Below are 15,684 nucleotides of genomic sequence, written 5' to 3'. Positions count from 1 at the left end.
TGTCTACAAGGCTCTATGAGACCTGGCCACTGCATAGATCTCTGACATGACCTATTGTCCCTCTCTTGTTTGTTCACAGGCTCCAGATAGGCTAATTTCCCCTCTCAAAGAAGCAATCTTCCTCTAGAACTTCATATGGGCAGCTATTCTTTGTTATTCAGGCCTCAGCTCAAATGACATATCCTCAAAGATGCACTCCCAGATCATGGAAACTATGATACTCAATACCATCCCAATCAATATCTATTAAATAGTGCTGTTTTATTGTAAAATTGCACTTATACGTATCTAAATTTTTCTTATTTATTTTCTAACTTACTTTGTGGCTTATAAGGCTAGAGACTTTCTCTTATTGCCATTTAATTCCAGTGCTTAAAATGTCATGTCTCTCACATAGTGGGCACTCACAACATATTGAGTGAATTAACGTATACATCTATAATTGCATACGTGGATACGTATGCGTGTATTTGTACATATGCACATATAGGTATATATGTACATGTATATATATATATTATATATATATATATATATATATATATATATAATTGATGTCTATATGTAACATATGAGTGTGTGTGCATACCGTATGTTAAGTGCTTTGCTAGGTGTTAGGCAAAGTGAATAAAACATGGTTTCTATATGCAAGAAGCCCACAATCTTGTGGCAGAAGAGATGTGAAAATCTTCTTAAACAGCATATCTCTTTCCTCCACTAGCAGAAAACTCGTTATTTAAGCAGCAATAGAGCTCTCATTTAGTACTGGGTAGGACAGTTTTGGAAGCCTATGCCTAGATATAAAAGGAAGGATGTCACAAAGATGGCTGTTTGAATACAACTGGAAAACTTGAAAGGAGAGAAATTCTGGGGAGTTGCTGTAGTGGGCCTACAGAAAAATAATGGGGAAAGAGAAATAAACTAAATGGAAATAAGAAAAGATAAATTTTTTCAAACTGAAGGATAAATTCTATCATGAGCCACATTGTTGGCTGACCTATGCGTTTATTCCAGCCTGAGTGTCTACAACCATCTAACTTCCGGACTATTGTAGTAAATAGTGAGTATTTATATAGTGTTCAGGCCGAGGCTAATAAGGTGAAAATTTTTGTTTTCTCAACACTCATCCATGAAATTTGGAAGCAAAGTGCCTCCTCCTCATATCCGTCGGCTCCTTAGCAGCAGTGGTAGTGGCACAGCTTCTTTTTACATACTTTTTTCTCTTTGATTCCTGACTTGTTGAGAATTCAGAGAAGTTGTAGATACATGGGGTAATGTCAGTTATGAATCACTACTGTGAAGGCAATTACAGCTTTGGATAGTAGATTAGAATAAGTTTAGGGCTGGGCTCCTTGAAATCTTTCAAGACTGGATTCTTCTGTGAAATCTGATTGATGCGTGGGTGATAGAAATGGTTTCTAAGCTGTAGTGTGCATCACACATTTCCTGGGGGTCTTGTTAAAATGTGGGTGACCATATGAAACTCCAAGGATTTTATTATGTAAGTAAAGGGTCATCCATGGAATATGTATTTAAGAACACAAAAGATACAGGTTGTCTTAAAAATATGTTTTTAGAAGCAATGGCTTATATTGATTTCATTATTACCCTTAAGAAAGAATTCTGAAACAACTTACTTGGAGCAATACCCTGAAAGAAGAGTTGCATTTCTGTGGTAATAACTGACAAAAAGGACGTTCCTTCTGGCAAACCCAACATGTGGCCCAACAGCAGCTTCAATTCCTTCCTGTTGACAGGTTTTCCAGGATTGGAGGCAGCTCACCACTGGATTTCCATACCCTTCTTTTTAATCTACATTTCTGTCATTTTTGGCAATGGCATCCTCCTATTTCTCATTAAGGAAGATCACAATCTTCATGAGCCTATGTACTATTTCCTGGCCATGCTGGCAGCCACAGACCTTGCAGTGACCTTGACCACAATGCCCACGGTGCTGGGAGTCCTCTGGCTGGATCACAGGGAGGTTGGAAATGTAGCCTGTTTTTCTCAATCCTACTTTATACACTCACTTTCCTTTGTAGAGTCTGGTGTTTTGCTTGCCATGGCCTATGACCGTTTTATTGCCATTTGCAACCCCCTAAGGTATACTTCTATACTCACTGATACTCAAGTGGTGAAAATTGGGTTTGGAGTTATGATGAGAGGATTTGTATCTGTTGTCCCCCCAATCCTACCCCTCTATTTTTTCCCTTATTGCCACTCCCACGTCCTTTCCCATGCATTCTGCCTTCACCAGGATGTCATCAAACTGGCCTGTGCAGACACCACATTCAATCGACTGTATCCAATTGTGCTTGTAGTCCTTATATTTGTGCTAGATTCTGTGATCATCCTTATCTCCTATGTGTTGATACTCAAGAGTGTTCTGAGGATCACCTCCAGAGAAGAGAAGGCCAAGACCCTCAACACCTGTGTCTCCCATATCTGCTGTGTCCTGGTTTTCTACATCACAGTGATAGGATTGTCTCTGATTCATCGGTTTGGGAAGCAGGTTCCACATATTGTCCACCTCATTATGAGCTATGTGTATTTTCTGTTCCCTCCACTAATGAATCCTGTAATCTACAGTGCCAAAACCAAGCAGATCCAGAGTGGCATTCTTTATCTTTTCACCACCCATAGAGTTGGAGCCTGATCTCTAACCATCACAGTCCCTTACACAGAATGTGAGATCTCTGGTTTTTGGCAGGGGAGCAAAGAAGTCTCATGTTAGTCACCCATGATCTTGATAAAATAATTGTTAAAAGAGTTACAACTTGCAGTAAAGTATCTCTTTAAGCCCACGTCTTGTGCAATATTTTTTAAAAACCTCTGTATACTGACTCTCTTTCTCTCTGTTTGCCATTCAAGTCTTGTGATAACAATGCCTGGAGTGTTTATAGCTTTGTCTATAATATATCTAACATATATTTCTTTGGGATTAGAAAACTGGCAGACAGAAACAGTTATAAGGATATAAAATTATGAGTCAGTTTGGATGAAATGGAGAAAAGTTTGGTCTATTTATATCCAATTCAATTTCTGGCTCCCATGAATTCTCCCAGAGATATGCACACAAATTGTGAGGCCCTATATGTTTGATCACTGAAGCTCAAGAATTTTCCCTTAATGAAGGATGTATTCTTCCTTGATTAGTGCTGTAATCACTTATTATCCCAACTATCTCATTGATTCCTCCCTTCTCCATCAAATGATCATGAATTTATTTCATGAATGATATATTTATTCCCCTAGGCAGTACCTACTTATAAAAAATTGTGATAAGAGGAACCATGGATAAATAAGATGAAATAGACATAGTTAGCTCCTCCTTCTCTCTTTACCCTCATTCTTATGCTACTACCCAAATATTTAGCTCTAATGTTGCTGCCATCTCCCGAGCATCTATCAGTGGCTAACTAGTATTTCTGAGAGCAGGAGATAGTTCCTTCTCCCTATTTTTACTATGAGCAAGGCCTGCGGGACTGAAAGAATAGGTTTCCATATTTTTTGAATAGTGTATTTTTGTATATACATCCTGACTCCCTTTTACAAGTATGACTATCTCAAGAAATAAAGTAACACTTTTCTTATTTGACTGAAGTATTCTGATGAGTTAGGAAAGGACTTGAAACTCAAGTTAAAGCAATCTCAAAGGGTGGAAGCTGTGTCTTCACTACATCTCAATCAGAGCAGAGAAGGAACTAGGTGAGCCAAGAGAAGGAACTTTATATAACATGTTATTGGTGTCATTGGTGCTTCGTCTGTATCTGTTAGGAACTATGCACCTACTCTTTGTCCCTGTGAGTGTTGGTTGCTCAAAGCTCACATTTACTGCTTTCTTCAGGTTATTGTTCTCAACTCAACTAGAATTGCCTCACCAAGACTACAGCCCCTGGTCCCCAGGAAGCAGGTCATGGACATATACCAACCCTCTTAACTTCTGACATTAAACTCTATGTCTTTGCTTATCTCCTTCCCTGGTCTACCCTGCTTTTCCTCACCACCAGTGTCCTGAGAGCATTCATTAATAAATGACATACATGTGAATCTCTGTCTCTGGCTTTGTTTGTAGGGAGTTCAACATAAGAAAGCTTCAGACCTCATTTCATTCCTATTTTATCAGGAAATTTAATTTGGAAGGATTGAGCTTATAAAAAGAGAGTAATTTTATGTTTTACTAATTTCTTTCATTCTTTCATCTTCTGTGACATCCAAGTAGCATGATCTGAATACTAAATTGTTAGTGTGAGTGTGAGTATGTGTGTGATGGTAAGTTATGTCCTGTTTTCAATTGTCCACGAAACCAAACATGTGTCTGTCAACTGTTCCTCAACTTTTCCTACTCTACCCACCATATCCACCACTTATTTTATTCATAATAATATAATGAGGTAGTTTTTTTAATCACTAATTTATAAATGAGGAATCTGAGGTGGGAAAAGTTAAATATCTCATCCAAGGACGTAAAGTTTATAAGCAGTATAGCTGTGATTCAAATTCATACCTAATTCTAAGGCCAGTATCAATTGTACTCCACTGAAATAGTCTCTCTTGAGTCGACTCTCATTTCTGCCTTGTACTCTACCATGCTTTTAGAATTCTGAGATTTCTCCTCCTTCTACTCCACAAACATGCTTCCATATAGGAGTTCGTACCAAGAGACAGATAAAAAGCTTACTGTTTGAAAGAATTTATCAACAGTTACATCCCTGTGTGAAAAAACTATTACTTTAAGAATGCATGTGTCAAGTACTATAATGAGTGATCTCATTTGAAACCGAGGAAAAGTAAGTGTCAGGGAATCATCAAACTTTGTCTGTTTAGTGAGGTTATCTGCTCCAGGATTCAGGAATGACAAAGTCAAACACATTTTTGATGGCATCTTCTCTTTTGAGGGTAAATCAGAAAGGACAAAGTTGATTTGTCAGCTCGACTTCCATCTACTAGATGAAGCTATATTTCTGCTTTCTGTCTGCAATAAAAATATGGGGTTATAGGATACAGCTCAGGGGACCCACCTCCTTCGCAGAGGAGGCCAGGAAAAACTATCCCAGGAGCCTAATTATCTGCAGACAGATGGATCCTGGCGAACCATTTTACTATTCAAATAACTTCACCAATTAATCCTCTTAGGAGTCTTCAAAGATAACATTTGTACCAGGTTCTACATCAAGATGTGGCGATTACCCCTCTCCTTAACTCCTGGTGCCCCAGGTAAAGCTCTGGTGACCATGCAAGAATGAGATAGAGATAATAGAGCGGAAAAGAAAAAATGACTGCTCTTCTTGGACTACTCTTCCTTCACATAGGTGATGCGAGACGGTAAACAGAGAACTGAGGAAAGCTGTCTGACTCCACGGATTCTGTCCACTGTAACAGATTGCAACATGAAAGTTCAACTCCTTGGAAAATACCGAGACCTCAGAGATAAGCAGTGATTTTATTTCTGTCATGGGTGTTTATATGAATAATCAAGAGATCCAGGTTGCTACCTAGACTTTCTTGATAGCTCAGGGCTACCAAGAATATTTTTTCTATAACAGGAATATTCTTTGGAAGAAGCAGGGAAGGGATGAGAGACTGATGCTGGGAGTGAATGTGCAGCGCGGGGTCATCATGACACATGTAGGTCTCTATGTTAGATCTTCTCCTCTTGATGCTGTTCTCTATGTTCGGTTTACCTTCTCTCACATCTCCTTGTTACCATTCTGCCCTCTCTTTCCTCTTCTTTGTGCCTTTAGCCTTCATTGATTTGGCTAATTCTCAGTTATAGGAAAACTACGTGTGTGTTCTTACCTCAATGACTTCCTTTAAGAGTTGCTGTTCCCTTAAGTCTTGGAAATGATCATTGTATAAGAACTACATTGTGGGTAAGACACAGTCACAACTGATCAGTCATGTCCACCATTGGGGAAAAACTGGACTCTGGAGGGCCTGATGGTTACCGCATATGCAGGTAGTTGGTGAGTTATGGGTGATTCTTAACTGGACATTTGTTTGGGAAAAGGCAGTGCTTGGATCAATCAGCTTATAAATTAGTTAGAGTATCAGTAAGCATTATCCAGAAGTCAATGTCATGATATAAATCACTTTAACCATCAGCATACTAGCCAGCCAATGCATCAATATGTTATTAATAAGATGACTAAAATTTCATTAATAACTTGACAATCAGTATGTTAAAATCCGTCATTGCTTCCAGGAGGATTGATGTGTTAATAAAGCAATGAGTAAGGTAAGCACTGCTAGTAATTGATTAGTAGTATATCTATGTTTTAATGAGAATCAGTCCTCTCCCTTGGTCTGAGAGATTGGTAATAGAATGTAAAAGACAAATTTTTTTTGTTAAATTTTATGCTGAAGCCTAGGTGATGCAGAAAAGATATCTAGAACTTAGCTAGAAGGAGAGGACAAAGTGAGGGATAAGATTATAATAAACCCAAGAAAAGTGTAATGAATCTAATAAGGAAGGGACAGAAAAATGACAGTATGATTGAGAATCGTTATGTACGTCAGTGGGATACAGATAGCCACGTATCGATCAAAGGTCAGGGCAAGAATCATCAAGGACTCCATTGTATAGATTGAATGGACACAAAACATCTGGGCCAGGCATCCACCAAAGGAAATCTCACCAGCCTGCAGCCACAAAATGGCCAGCATTTGGGGCCAGTGGTGGAGCTGAGAGCCAGGTTGGTGAGTGAGTGAAGGCAAAGGAAGAGGCACATGATTGCATGAAGAGCCCCGTCTGTCACAATGACCAGGATGAAGGTAGCCTTCCTGGCCAGTGCTACCAGATAGATACATGGGACAAAAGGGGATGGCAATCCAGGTGTGGGCCCACTGCAGCCCTGGGATCCCCGTCAGGAAGAGAGTGGCTGGGGGCCTATGGTCACTGATGTTGGTAACTGACATTCTGCTTGGTAAACAAAGGGTTCTAACCAAGGAGTGACAGTGCACCTGTCCTTAACATCAGGTATTTGGTTCACTCATATAAAATGATAACCTTCCTGTGAAGTAATCTTTTTTAGACCAAGAAAAATATTTATTGCTATTAACTTGTTATTGCATCTTAAAAGATTCCATCACCTATAACTCATTTTTTCCCTCCGACATATTCTATAGTCAAAAATTCATGGTTTGAATTCTATGTTCCAAGTACTAAGCTAGAAATTTAAGCATTTGCCCTTCTAACCTTTCCTGACTTCTCTCTCAATACATCCTGCACATCTTTCACTTGTCTTTTTTGAGTTGTATTTTAGTCTATACCACTCCGCTTTCCCAAGAAACCTTTTCTTTTTATTTTCTATCTCTCTAGTTTTTAAACATCAAGGCAAGTATCTCTGCTTCACAAAAGACTTACTTCTCTAGTTCTTGATCATCTTTATATTTTTCATCCATCTACTACTTTGCAAATCCTATTAAGCTGGGACTACATTTTTATACAATTGCAACCTCCACACAATATGACTGTTTCTACCTAAAATTTTTTATCAATATTCACTAAAAGACTAAATTCTGGTAATTCCTAGTAAAATACCATTGACTTCTTGACTTAGTGCCATATGTTTTATTCATTTAATCAGAGTTTGTAACATATCTGCCCAGATACACACAAAATGTTTTCTTTTTATATCTCGCTGGAAGTGCCTATAGAGAGGCTAGACAACCTCAGTATGCTCAAATGTCTCATGATCAATTATCTACAGTGATTTTAGAACACATGTGGGTACAATAGAAGAAAGCAAGAGATTTATCAGACATGCTAGCTGGGGATACAGCACTCCCAGCTATGCAAAAGCCAGGTCAAAGTCCTATATTCTCACCAGTGTAATGACTGAATGTGATGGCCAGATAAGATATCACATGCTGAGAGAGGCAGACTGAAGGACTGAGTGGAATGTCTTGGAGTTCACCTTCTGTAGACATTCCGGAAGAGTAAATTGATTTTTGCTGTAGAGAGCTAGTATTATATACATCCTCCCCCATTAACATTGTACAACTAAAAGAATCCTTTGTAGGATGACTGAAATCGCCAACTTTAGTCCTGATTCTGTCACAAGAACGTTGTATGACCTTGAGAAAATCTTTTCCCTTTTCTGGGCAGTCTTAGTTTACAAAGAACAAGGACTCTGGAATCCTAGTCTCAATTTTTCTACCTATTCACTATTTAGCCTTCGATAAGTCCCACGATCTTTTTGAGATTCAATTTCCTCATTTACTGCTTGGAAATGACAAAAGCACTTGGGTTACTTATCTCACAGTTTTTGTAGTTGAGAAGGAGTAAAGTATCTGGAATTAAAAAGTTTGGATACCAAAAAAAATTCCCTCCCCATTTTTATAAGCTCTTTGTCCCATAGGTTCATGTTGGTGTGGTACAGAGTATAATAACCATTCTGACTTCTGTCTTACTAGGGAAAGTCCAAATTCAGAGAAGTGAACTGATGTAATCCAGATCACAAAGCATGTTACTGTCAGAACTGAAATAAGAACTCCAGTCTCCTAATTCAAAGTTTGAAGTTTTAACCTCACTTAACTATTCATTTATTTGGCCAATACTTGAATTCTCTTATCTGTATTGCAAGGCATTCTAATATCAATATCTAATACTGCAATCACTTTAATCATTTGGATTCCAAAGAAACAAATATAAGTGGAGCACTCCTCTTATTTGCCTGGGAACTTTCACTGACGGCTGCAGCCACTAGAAGCAAGAAGTTTGCATAGGAGAGAGTGGAGAGTTGGAGTCACTATCATCTTCTCTTCCCCTCTTTTCCCAGCTTATTATTGCCAGCAAAGGAAGATTTCAAATGATTATTGTAAGGAAGCTGCTACTCTCTGAGCATCTTTTGACATGATACCAGAAATACTAGGTAGAAGCAAAGTTGTTTTCCAGGGAAAACAATGGGAAAAAGACACTGAGCTGGAGCAACACTCTCAGGGGAATGAGAGAACATCCTCCCAGATTTGTCCCACTCAGCCTTGTTTCTGGGTTGCTATGATGGCTAAGTATTTGAAGTCTCCCTCTTAGACCTAGATTTCGATAATTGAACATGATTTCTTTCTTTGAATGTAAATTTTTGCGGAATCTGACTTCAAGAACATACCTTTGTCACTGATATGCATTCACAAGTTGGGCACGCTGAGATTGGAACACTGTAACAGGTGTCATATGTGAGTGTGAGACTGTGTGGGAGAGTGATGGAGCAAAAGCTAGTGCAGGTGATGCATATATACTTGAATGAGATGGTTTGTTTAGGGACATGAAAAGAGTGTTTTTGTGCAGGTTGTATGGGTGTGATTTGGAGGATAATGGGGTCTGAGTGTGTAATCTGTGTTGAAATGTCTGATCCATCCTCAGCTGTGTGAGCTCAGTGAGTGTCTTCAGCTTAGTTCAGGGTTCCAGCCTCCTCTGGTCAAGGGACTTGGTAAGGGACGTTATTTATTGAGTCTCGGTGACACTCAGGTATGAAAACCCGGGGGGATTGCTCTTAGGATTTAATCCATAATGCTCATTCTTAAGGAAAGAACGAGGAGGGGGTGGAAAGGGGAGAAAGAATTGAGGAAGATTTTCCATAGGGAATTTTCAAGAAAAGTGAAAATAAAATCTACCAATTTTTATTTCTGTTTTCTTCTTTTACTTTCTCTCTTCTTTCTTTTTCTCTGCTTTCCTCCTGAATTTTGTGTATCTCACTGAAATTCTATACATCATGGGCCCATTGTGTTCCACGTCACTAATGCTATATGCAAATAGAGTGGCAAGAAATGGCTCTGGACATTCCCATGCTCCATTGTCCCATAGCCTTCATATTACAAACAAAAGTTCAAAAATTATTATGAATTTCAAGAACATGGCCGCAAGATGTTGAATTACAGAACCCTTCTGAGCACGGACGTTATGCTACTGCCCAGGTTTCATGCCAATGAAGCTAGCCCTGGGAGTGAACATCAGGCCTCTAGCCAGATCTGCTCAAATCCTTTGACATTAGCCATCCATCAAGCCTTTGCACCAGGGTTTCCTTCCATCGAAGCCCCCAGAGCACTGCATTCTTTTCCCTTGTCCACACATATCTCCTCTCACACGAATATAAACCAGTGGTATTCAAAATTTTTGTCTAGGTACTTTCTAAAAGAATTTTGAAGTAGTATACACTTCCTCAAAAACATTAAGTTGGCATCTAATACTTGTCATTTAATATTTAAACAGCAGAAAAAGATATAATGTTCAGTATATTGTGAATAGTGACATTTTAAAATAAAACTGTCCCATCAGTCTTTTAAGTGTATCCTATGGAATCTGAATATCTAGAAATTTTCTTCCCCCGTTATCCATTTTAAAAATACATGAACAAGGTTTTCTCAATTGTCAAAAATTCAACATTATTGCTTTGTCTCCTTGAAGTTGGTCCATTTTCCCGTATATCAATTTTTATGATTAAAATCGTGTGATGATGACTCCTACATCATTGTTTGCATTGAAAATATATATGCAAATTGGAATTATTTACTTTTTTCTTTACTCAATAGGCTCCAAGTGTTAAAATGTTCTATAATTACCATTGCTTTAATTACACATTAATATAATCAATATAAAAACTTTAATTCCATATTGCTAAATGTAAACCTATTTTTTTAAATACAGTCTTGAATAAGATAGATGGAGTTTTTCTTATTTCTTATTTTCCCTTCAATTAGATTATATGTTAAAAGATCAATATTGATGGGATGAAACAAAACTCACCCACAGTTATTCTTTCTTTTTTTAAGATATGCTTTTTTTGAGTGTATGTGAGGAAAATTGGACCTGAGCTAACATCTGTGGCAATCTTCCTCTTTTTATTTCTCCCTAAATCCCCAGTACATAGTTGCGTATCCTAGTTGTAAGTCATTCTAGTTCTTCTGTGGGGGATGCCACCACAGCATGGCTTGATGAGCAGTATGTAGGTCTGCCAGAATCTGACCCAGTGAACCCTGAGCAGCCGAAGTGGAGCAGCAGAACTTAACCACTCCTCCACGGGGCCGACCCCACACCCACAGTTATTCTTAATTTAATTTCTATAAAACTATTCTCTGAGAACCTTTGTTCTCATAGAAATAACTCAGCTGAGAGTGGAAGGAGTTTGCATTGCAGGGAACGTTGCTCTAACAGAATTGGTAACTGCTGGAATCAACTTCTGCTCTAAGAAACTAGATTCTGGTTATCAGAAACTCAAAAGAGAATGCCCACAGAGCTGGGACCCAAACTTGTAGGGATGGGCCACAGAGAGCTGATGCAGGTGTAGCTGAGCAATGTGATGAGGCTGTTTTGAGGTAAGGGTAAGAGAAATGCACCACAAACTGGAATCAACTGCTTCTATTAGAATCCACTGCTGTTGCCAAGGATAAAACAGTTGCTTGTGTGACAATGACAAGAATAGAAAACTAATAGGAAAAACAAATCTCTTATCCTTCTTCCAGCTTTTCAGTCTGCATCTAATGCCTCCTATTTGCAGAGCACAACGTTTCTAATTTCAGAACTTCCAAATCCTGCCAAAATACTCTGCTCTAAAGCCACATATTATTCTTAAAATAAACATGTATAGACAAGGAAGCAAGCCCTGAAATTGGTTGTTAGGATTGAAAGAGACAGTGCCCATAAAGTTCTTGATGAAGTTCAGAGAATATTGTAAACATTAAATCTCATCAATGATTATTATATTTCTATCACCTATGACTCTAACCAGCACTACATTCTGGCATCTGAACAGTCCCCTAAGAAGAGGGTCCTGGAGTGGGCACTTGGCTTGGGAAAATGAAACCCTGGAGCTGAAGGTCAAAATGAATGAGTTATATTCTTTGTTTACCATTTACTAGCCCTGGACCCCTTGGCACTCTTACTCCTCGTCTGCCAGGGGGTCCTTAGGATCCAACCGTGAGAGGATCTCAGAAGGCAAGAGAACATGGTGTGGGGCAGGTAAGCCCTGCTCACCTGGGAGGAGAGCAGATGTTGCTTTGGCCTTTGCAGACAGCTCTGAATCACCCATGAGAATAGACAGCACGAAGTATCCACTGGGATACACTGTGAGGAGCATATTCCCAACAGGGTTTGTCTGGGGGATATTATAGCTTACAGCTCCTTCACTGCTCGGAGCCTGAGAGGCAGCTCCTGTGAAATGTGGTGTGTGTAGGGTCTCTACAGCCTTGGCCTAACAAGGGAAAACACAGCCCATTCCTCCTGGAGCACTTGGAGCAGGCTGGGACTTTGCCTTGTGGATGTTCTCGGTCTCCTTATTTGTCTTCTGTTCTTTCTCCCATTCCATGTTCAATGTTCTAGTCACCATATCCCTAAAATTCCTTCTCTAGCCTTTCATTTACTTCGCTCACCTGACCCTCCCTATTTCCATATCATTTACCCTAGATTCTTTATCCCTTTTTCTCCATCTCCTTCTCACGTCTCTCTTCATCCTCTGCTCCTGCTTTTTGCTTGGCATGAACATGGAGAAAATATATCAAGGAATAGAGATGAACACTCAGCTGAACTTTATCGTCTCTAATTAGAAAGAGGTACTAAAACTGGCCTTATTCTGCAGCAGCAGGTTTGTAGTGAAGACAATTTTACACTTCCTTATAGCAGAACATATGACATGACCGAATGAAATCCAGGTCAAGGTGCTTAAGAAGTGGGTGACCCATGCATTTCCTTGAGACCATCTTCTCTAAAATCCTCAGAGTCAGTCTCTTTGTGTGGGACTAATGGGAGCTCATTAGCCTGTACAGGTTTCCTGGAGCTTACCTAGGTCACCTTCCCAATCTCTTCAAATCCAATGCTGCTGCTCAGCATCCCCATCCTTCAGCAGTAGTGCCCTGAAACTTTGTCTCAGACCCATATCCCTGTGGTGGGGAATTTCTCCCTGATTTCTAGTCTGATTGTTCATTGATGCAATACTGAGCTTAAACCAGAGTAAAGGAAATTTTCCCCCAAATGTTCGTATTAAATGATAAGTTACTCAGTGTTGGCAGTTACACTCATGTGTTAGGAATTACGTATGAGAGGTAGAGGGGAATGAACACCTAAGTTCTAAAACTAGTAGGCGAAGCCACTTATCTACAGGGGATGAAAGGGTTTTTTGACATGCCATACAAATATTATTAAATATTCTTAAATGTAGCTTCTTCCACAGATGGTTGTTCTGAAGTTCTGAAGCGAGTGAGCAAAGATGTAAAATACATTGAGTTACTTCTTTATCATCTCGTCTCACAACCCGTTTTGGGCTGGGCTAAGGCAATGTTTCTCATGTTCTACTCCTATCCGAGTTTGAAAGTCTGTGAAAGGGAAAACAAAGGTCTATTACAGAAGTGGAATAGTGCCATTCATTAACAACTCGTAGGAAAAATAAGGTAGTAGGATGTTTCAATTTAAAATTTTCTGTCTTAATTTTTCTTAAACTTTTGCAATTTACTATTGTTTTTCTGTACCGTAATCTATTATGTGATGATATATCGTGTAAAAATACATCAAGTTCAACATAAATATATTTCATGACTTTTGTCAAAGAAAGCACAATGTACAATTTATTTTCCATCTAAATTGCTTTTAAATAATAACGGTAACAGCAGTGCTTCTATAATGCTTACTCTGTGCAGGACCTGTTCCAAGTCAAAGTTCTCTCTCTCGCTGTCTCTCTGTTTCTCTCTCTTTCTGTCTTACATACGCATGTATGCAGATACATTGGGCAACTCTATTTTACCCGTAGCTTGAAAGTAAAGGAACTACAGGAGAGAGTTTAAGAAATTTGCCTGTCACAGCTATTAAGTGGCAACACTGGATCTCAAATCCAGCATGTTCTGGCTCCATGCTCTTAACTAGTATCATACAATGCCTACTGATTTTCCAGGACTCTTCCAGTGTGAAATGTGGGGCTCTGGACCATACAAGCACCTAAGGATGGGAGTTGGATTACTGAATTCAAGTTCTAGCCATGTAACTGCTGCCCAAGACAACCCAGAGTAATTCCCTTTCTTTGCATGGGCATTTGGTTCTTCACTTGTCTGACTGGGTCTAAGTGTGAACATCTCTCAGGGATTAGCTAATATCATGACTATGAAATTTAAGGCAGTTGAAAGAGAGTTGTGATAATGACCATACAGAGGGCGTCCAGAGGGCTACCAATGAGACTGAGTGAGCTAGATAAACATCCTGAAGAGTCCTAGTCTACATATTTTTCTGAAAGGTGTCTAAGAAAGAAGGCTTTCTGTCAGCTAACGTATCATGACCTGCTGATCATTCTTCCAGAGTATTTTAGGAATAAATTCTATATATAATTACTATTTATAAACATAAATGTTGCTATTTCTCCCTAGGAAGAGTAGTAATCTTAGACGCATGGAGTAATTTATCCACTAAGTCGTGCTGGCTGATGAGAAATGTTCCCAGCCTCTCATGGGCAACTTCAAGATCAATACCTCTGATGCTCCTATCTTTATCTTGACGGGCTTCCCAGGAATGGAGGCCATGGAGGCGTGGCTATCTGTCCCTCTGCTTCTGCTCTATGCCATCTCTATTGTGGGCAACACCCTGATCATCCTCATTGTTAAGCAGGAGCAGAGTTTGCACCAACCCATGTACTGCTTCTTGTCTCTACTCTCAGTCAATGACTTGGGGGTGTCCTTTTCCACATTACCGACTGTGCTGTCTGCCCTCTGCTTCCATGCCCAGGTGATTGCCTTTAATGCCTGCTTGGCTCAAATGTTTTTCATCCACTTCTTTTCTTGGACAGAGTCTGGCATCCTTCTGGCTATGAGCTTCGATCGTTATGTGGCCATCTGCAACCCACTGCGCTATGCTACAATTCTCACTAATGCCCATATTATGGCAATGTGCCTATGTACTGTCGTCCGAAGCTTTGCCTTCATTCTGGTCTTCCCATTGCTGCTGCACAGACTGTCCTTCTGCCACAGCAAGAACATCCTCTCCCATGCCTACTGCCTTCATGTGGATATGATCAAGCTGGCGTGTACTGATGTCTCTCTTAATAGCTACTATGGGCTGTCCATTGTACTGTTCACCTTTGGCCTGGACTCTGTACTCATTTTCATTTCCTACATACTTATCCTGAGATCAGTGCTAGCCATTTCCTCCCAAGAGGAGCGCCTCAAGGCACTCAACACATGTGTGTCCCACATCTTAGCTGTGCTCATCTTCTATGTGCCCATGGTGAGTGTGTCCATTGTGCATCGCTTTGGTGCTGGCCTGCCCCATGCTGTCCATATCCTCATGTCTATTCTTTACCTCTTTGTGCCTCCCATGCTCAATCCTATCATCTACTCCATTAAGACAAAGGAGATCCGCCACAGGCTTCTCAAGATGTTCTTCAGGAGTAAGTTCTGACTCTTTGGTAGATCTAGAAGTCCTGGAGATTTGGTGTTGGGGGCATAGTCAACCATAGACCAGAGGAGGAAATGATCCATCTGAAGGATCTTAGTGATGCACCGTTAAGTCCTGGGATCAATGAGGTCAATCATTTAGTCTAGTATATTGAGCCTGTACCTGCCAGTAAAACCTTGGGATATATCAAGAACTCAACTTGTCTATGTTCTCCAGAGACAGAAAAATGTCTCCTTTCAACAATAACCAGGAGAATGCCAAGCATCCCTCCAGGGTGGCATTATTCTCTGGAGGAGGGAGGGACTGACTTGAGGACA

The 15,684-nt window shown here is 39.7% G+C and overlaps 2 protein-coding genes across 2 annotated transcripts; both read left to right on the top strand.

Annotated features, from left to right (window-relative positions):
* Positions 1 to 1,717: 1,717 nt before the first annotated feature.
* Positions 1,718 to 2,656, top strand: LOC103554310 (olfactory receptor 51B5-like). The gene has a single exon (XM_008525307.2). It carries the CDS (start codon positions 1,718 to 1,720, stop codon positions 2,654 to 2,656), a length of 939 nt encoding a protein of 312 aa, XP_008523529.2.
* Positions 2,657 to 14,422: 11,766 nt separating this feature from the next.
* On the top strand, positions 14,423 to 15,370 carry LOC103554304 (olfactory receptor 51I2-like). The gene has a single exon (XM_008525299.2). It carries the CDS (start codon positions 14,423 to 14,425, stop codon positions 15,368 to 15,370), a length of 948 nt encoding a protein of 315 aa, XP_008523521.1.
* Positions 15,371 to 15,684: the final 314 nt, after the last annotated feature.

The sequence above is a fragment of the Equus przewalskii genome, chromosome 6 (assembly GCF_037783145.1).
Source record: "Equus przewalskii isolate Varuska chromosome 6, EquPr2, whole genome shotgun sequence".
Taxonomy (NCBI): domain Eukaryota; kingdom Metazoa; phylum Chordata; class Mammalia; order Perissodactyla; family Equidae; genus Equus; species Equus przewalskii.
This window is presented reverse-complemented; position numbering and strand designations above follow the sequence as displayed.

What these genes read in the sequence shown, in the direction of transcription:
- LOC103554310 (XM_008525307.2), top strand. Translation starts at nt 1,718, where the DNA reads ATGTGGCCCAACAGCAGCTTCAATTCCTTCCTGTTGACAGGTTTTCCA.
- LOC103554304 (XM_008525299.2), top strand. Translation starts at nt 14,423, where the DNA reads ATGGGCAACTTCAAGATCAATACCTCTGATGCTCCTATCTTTATCTTG.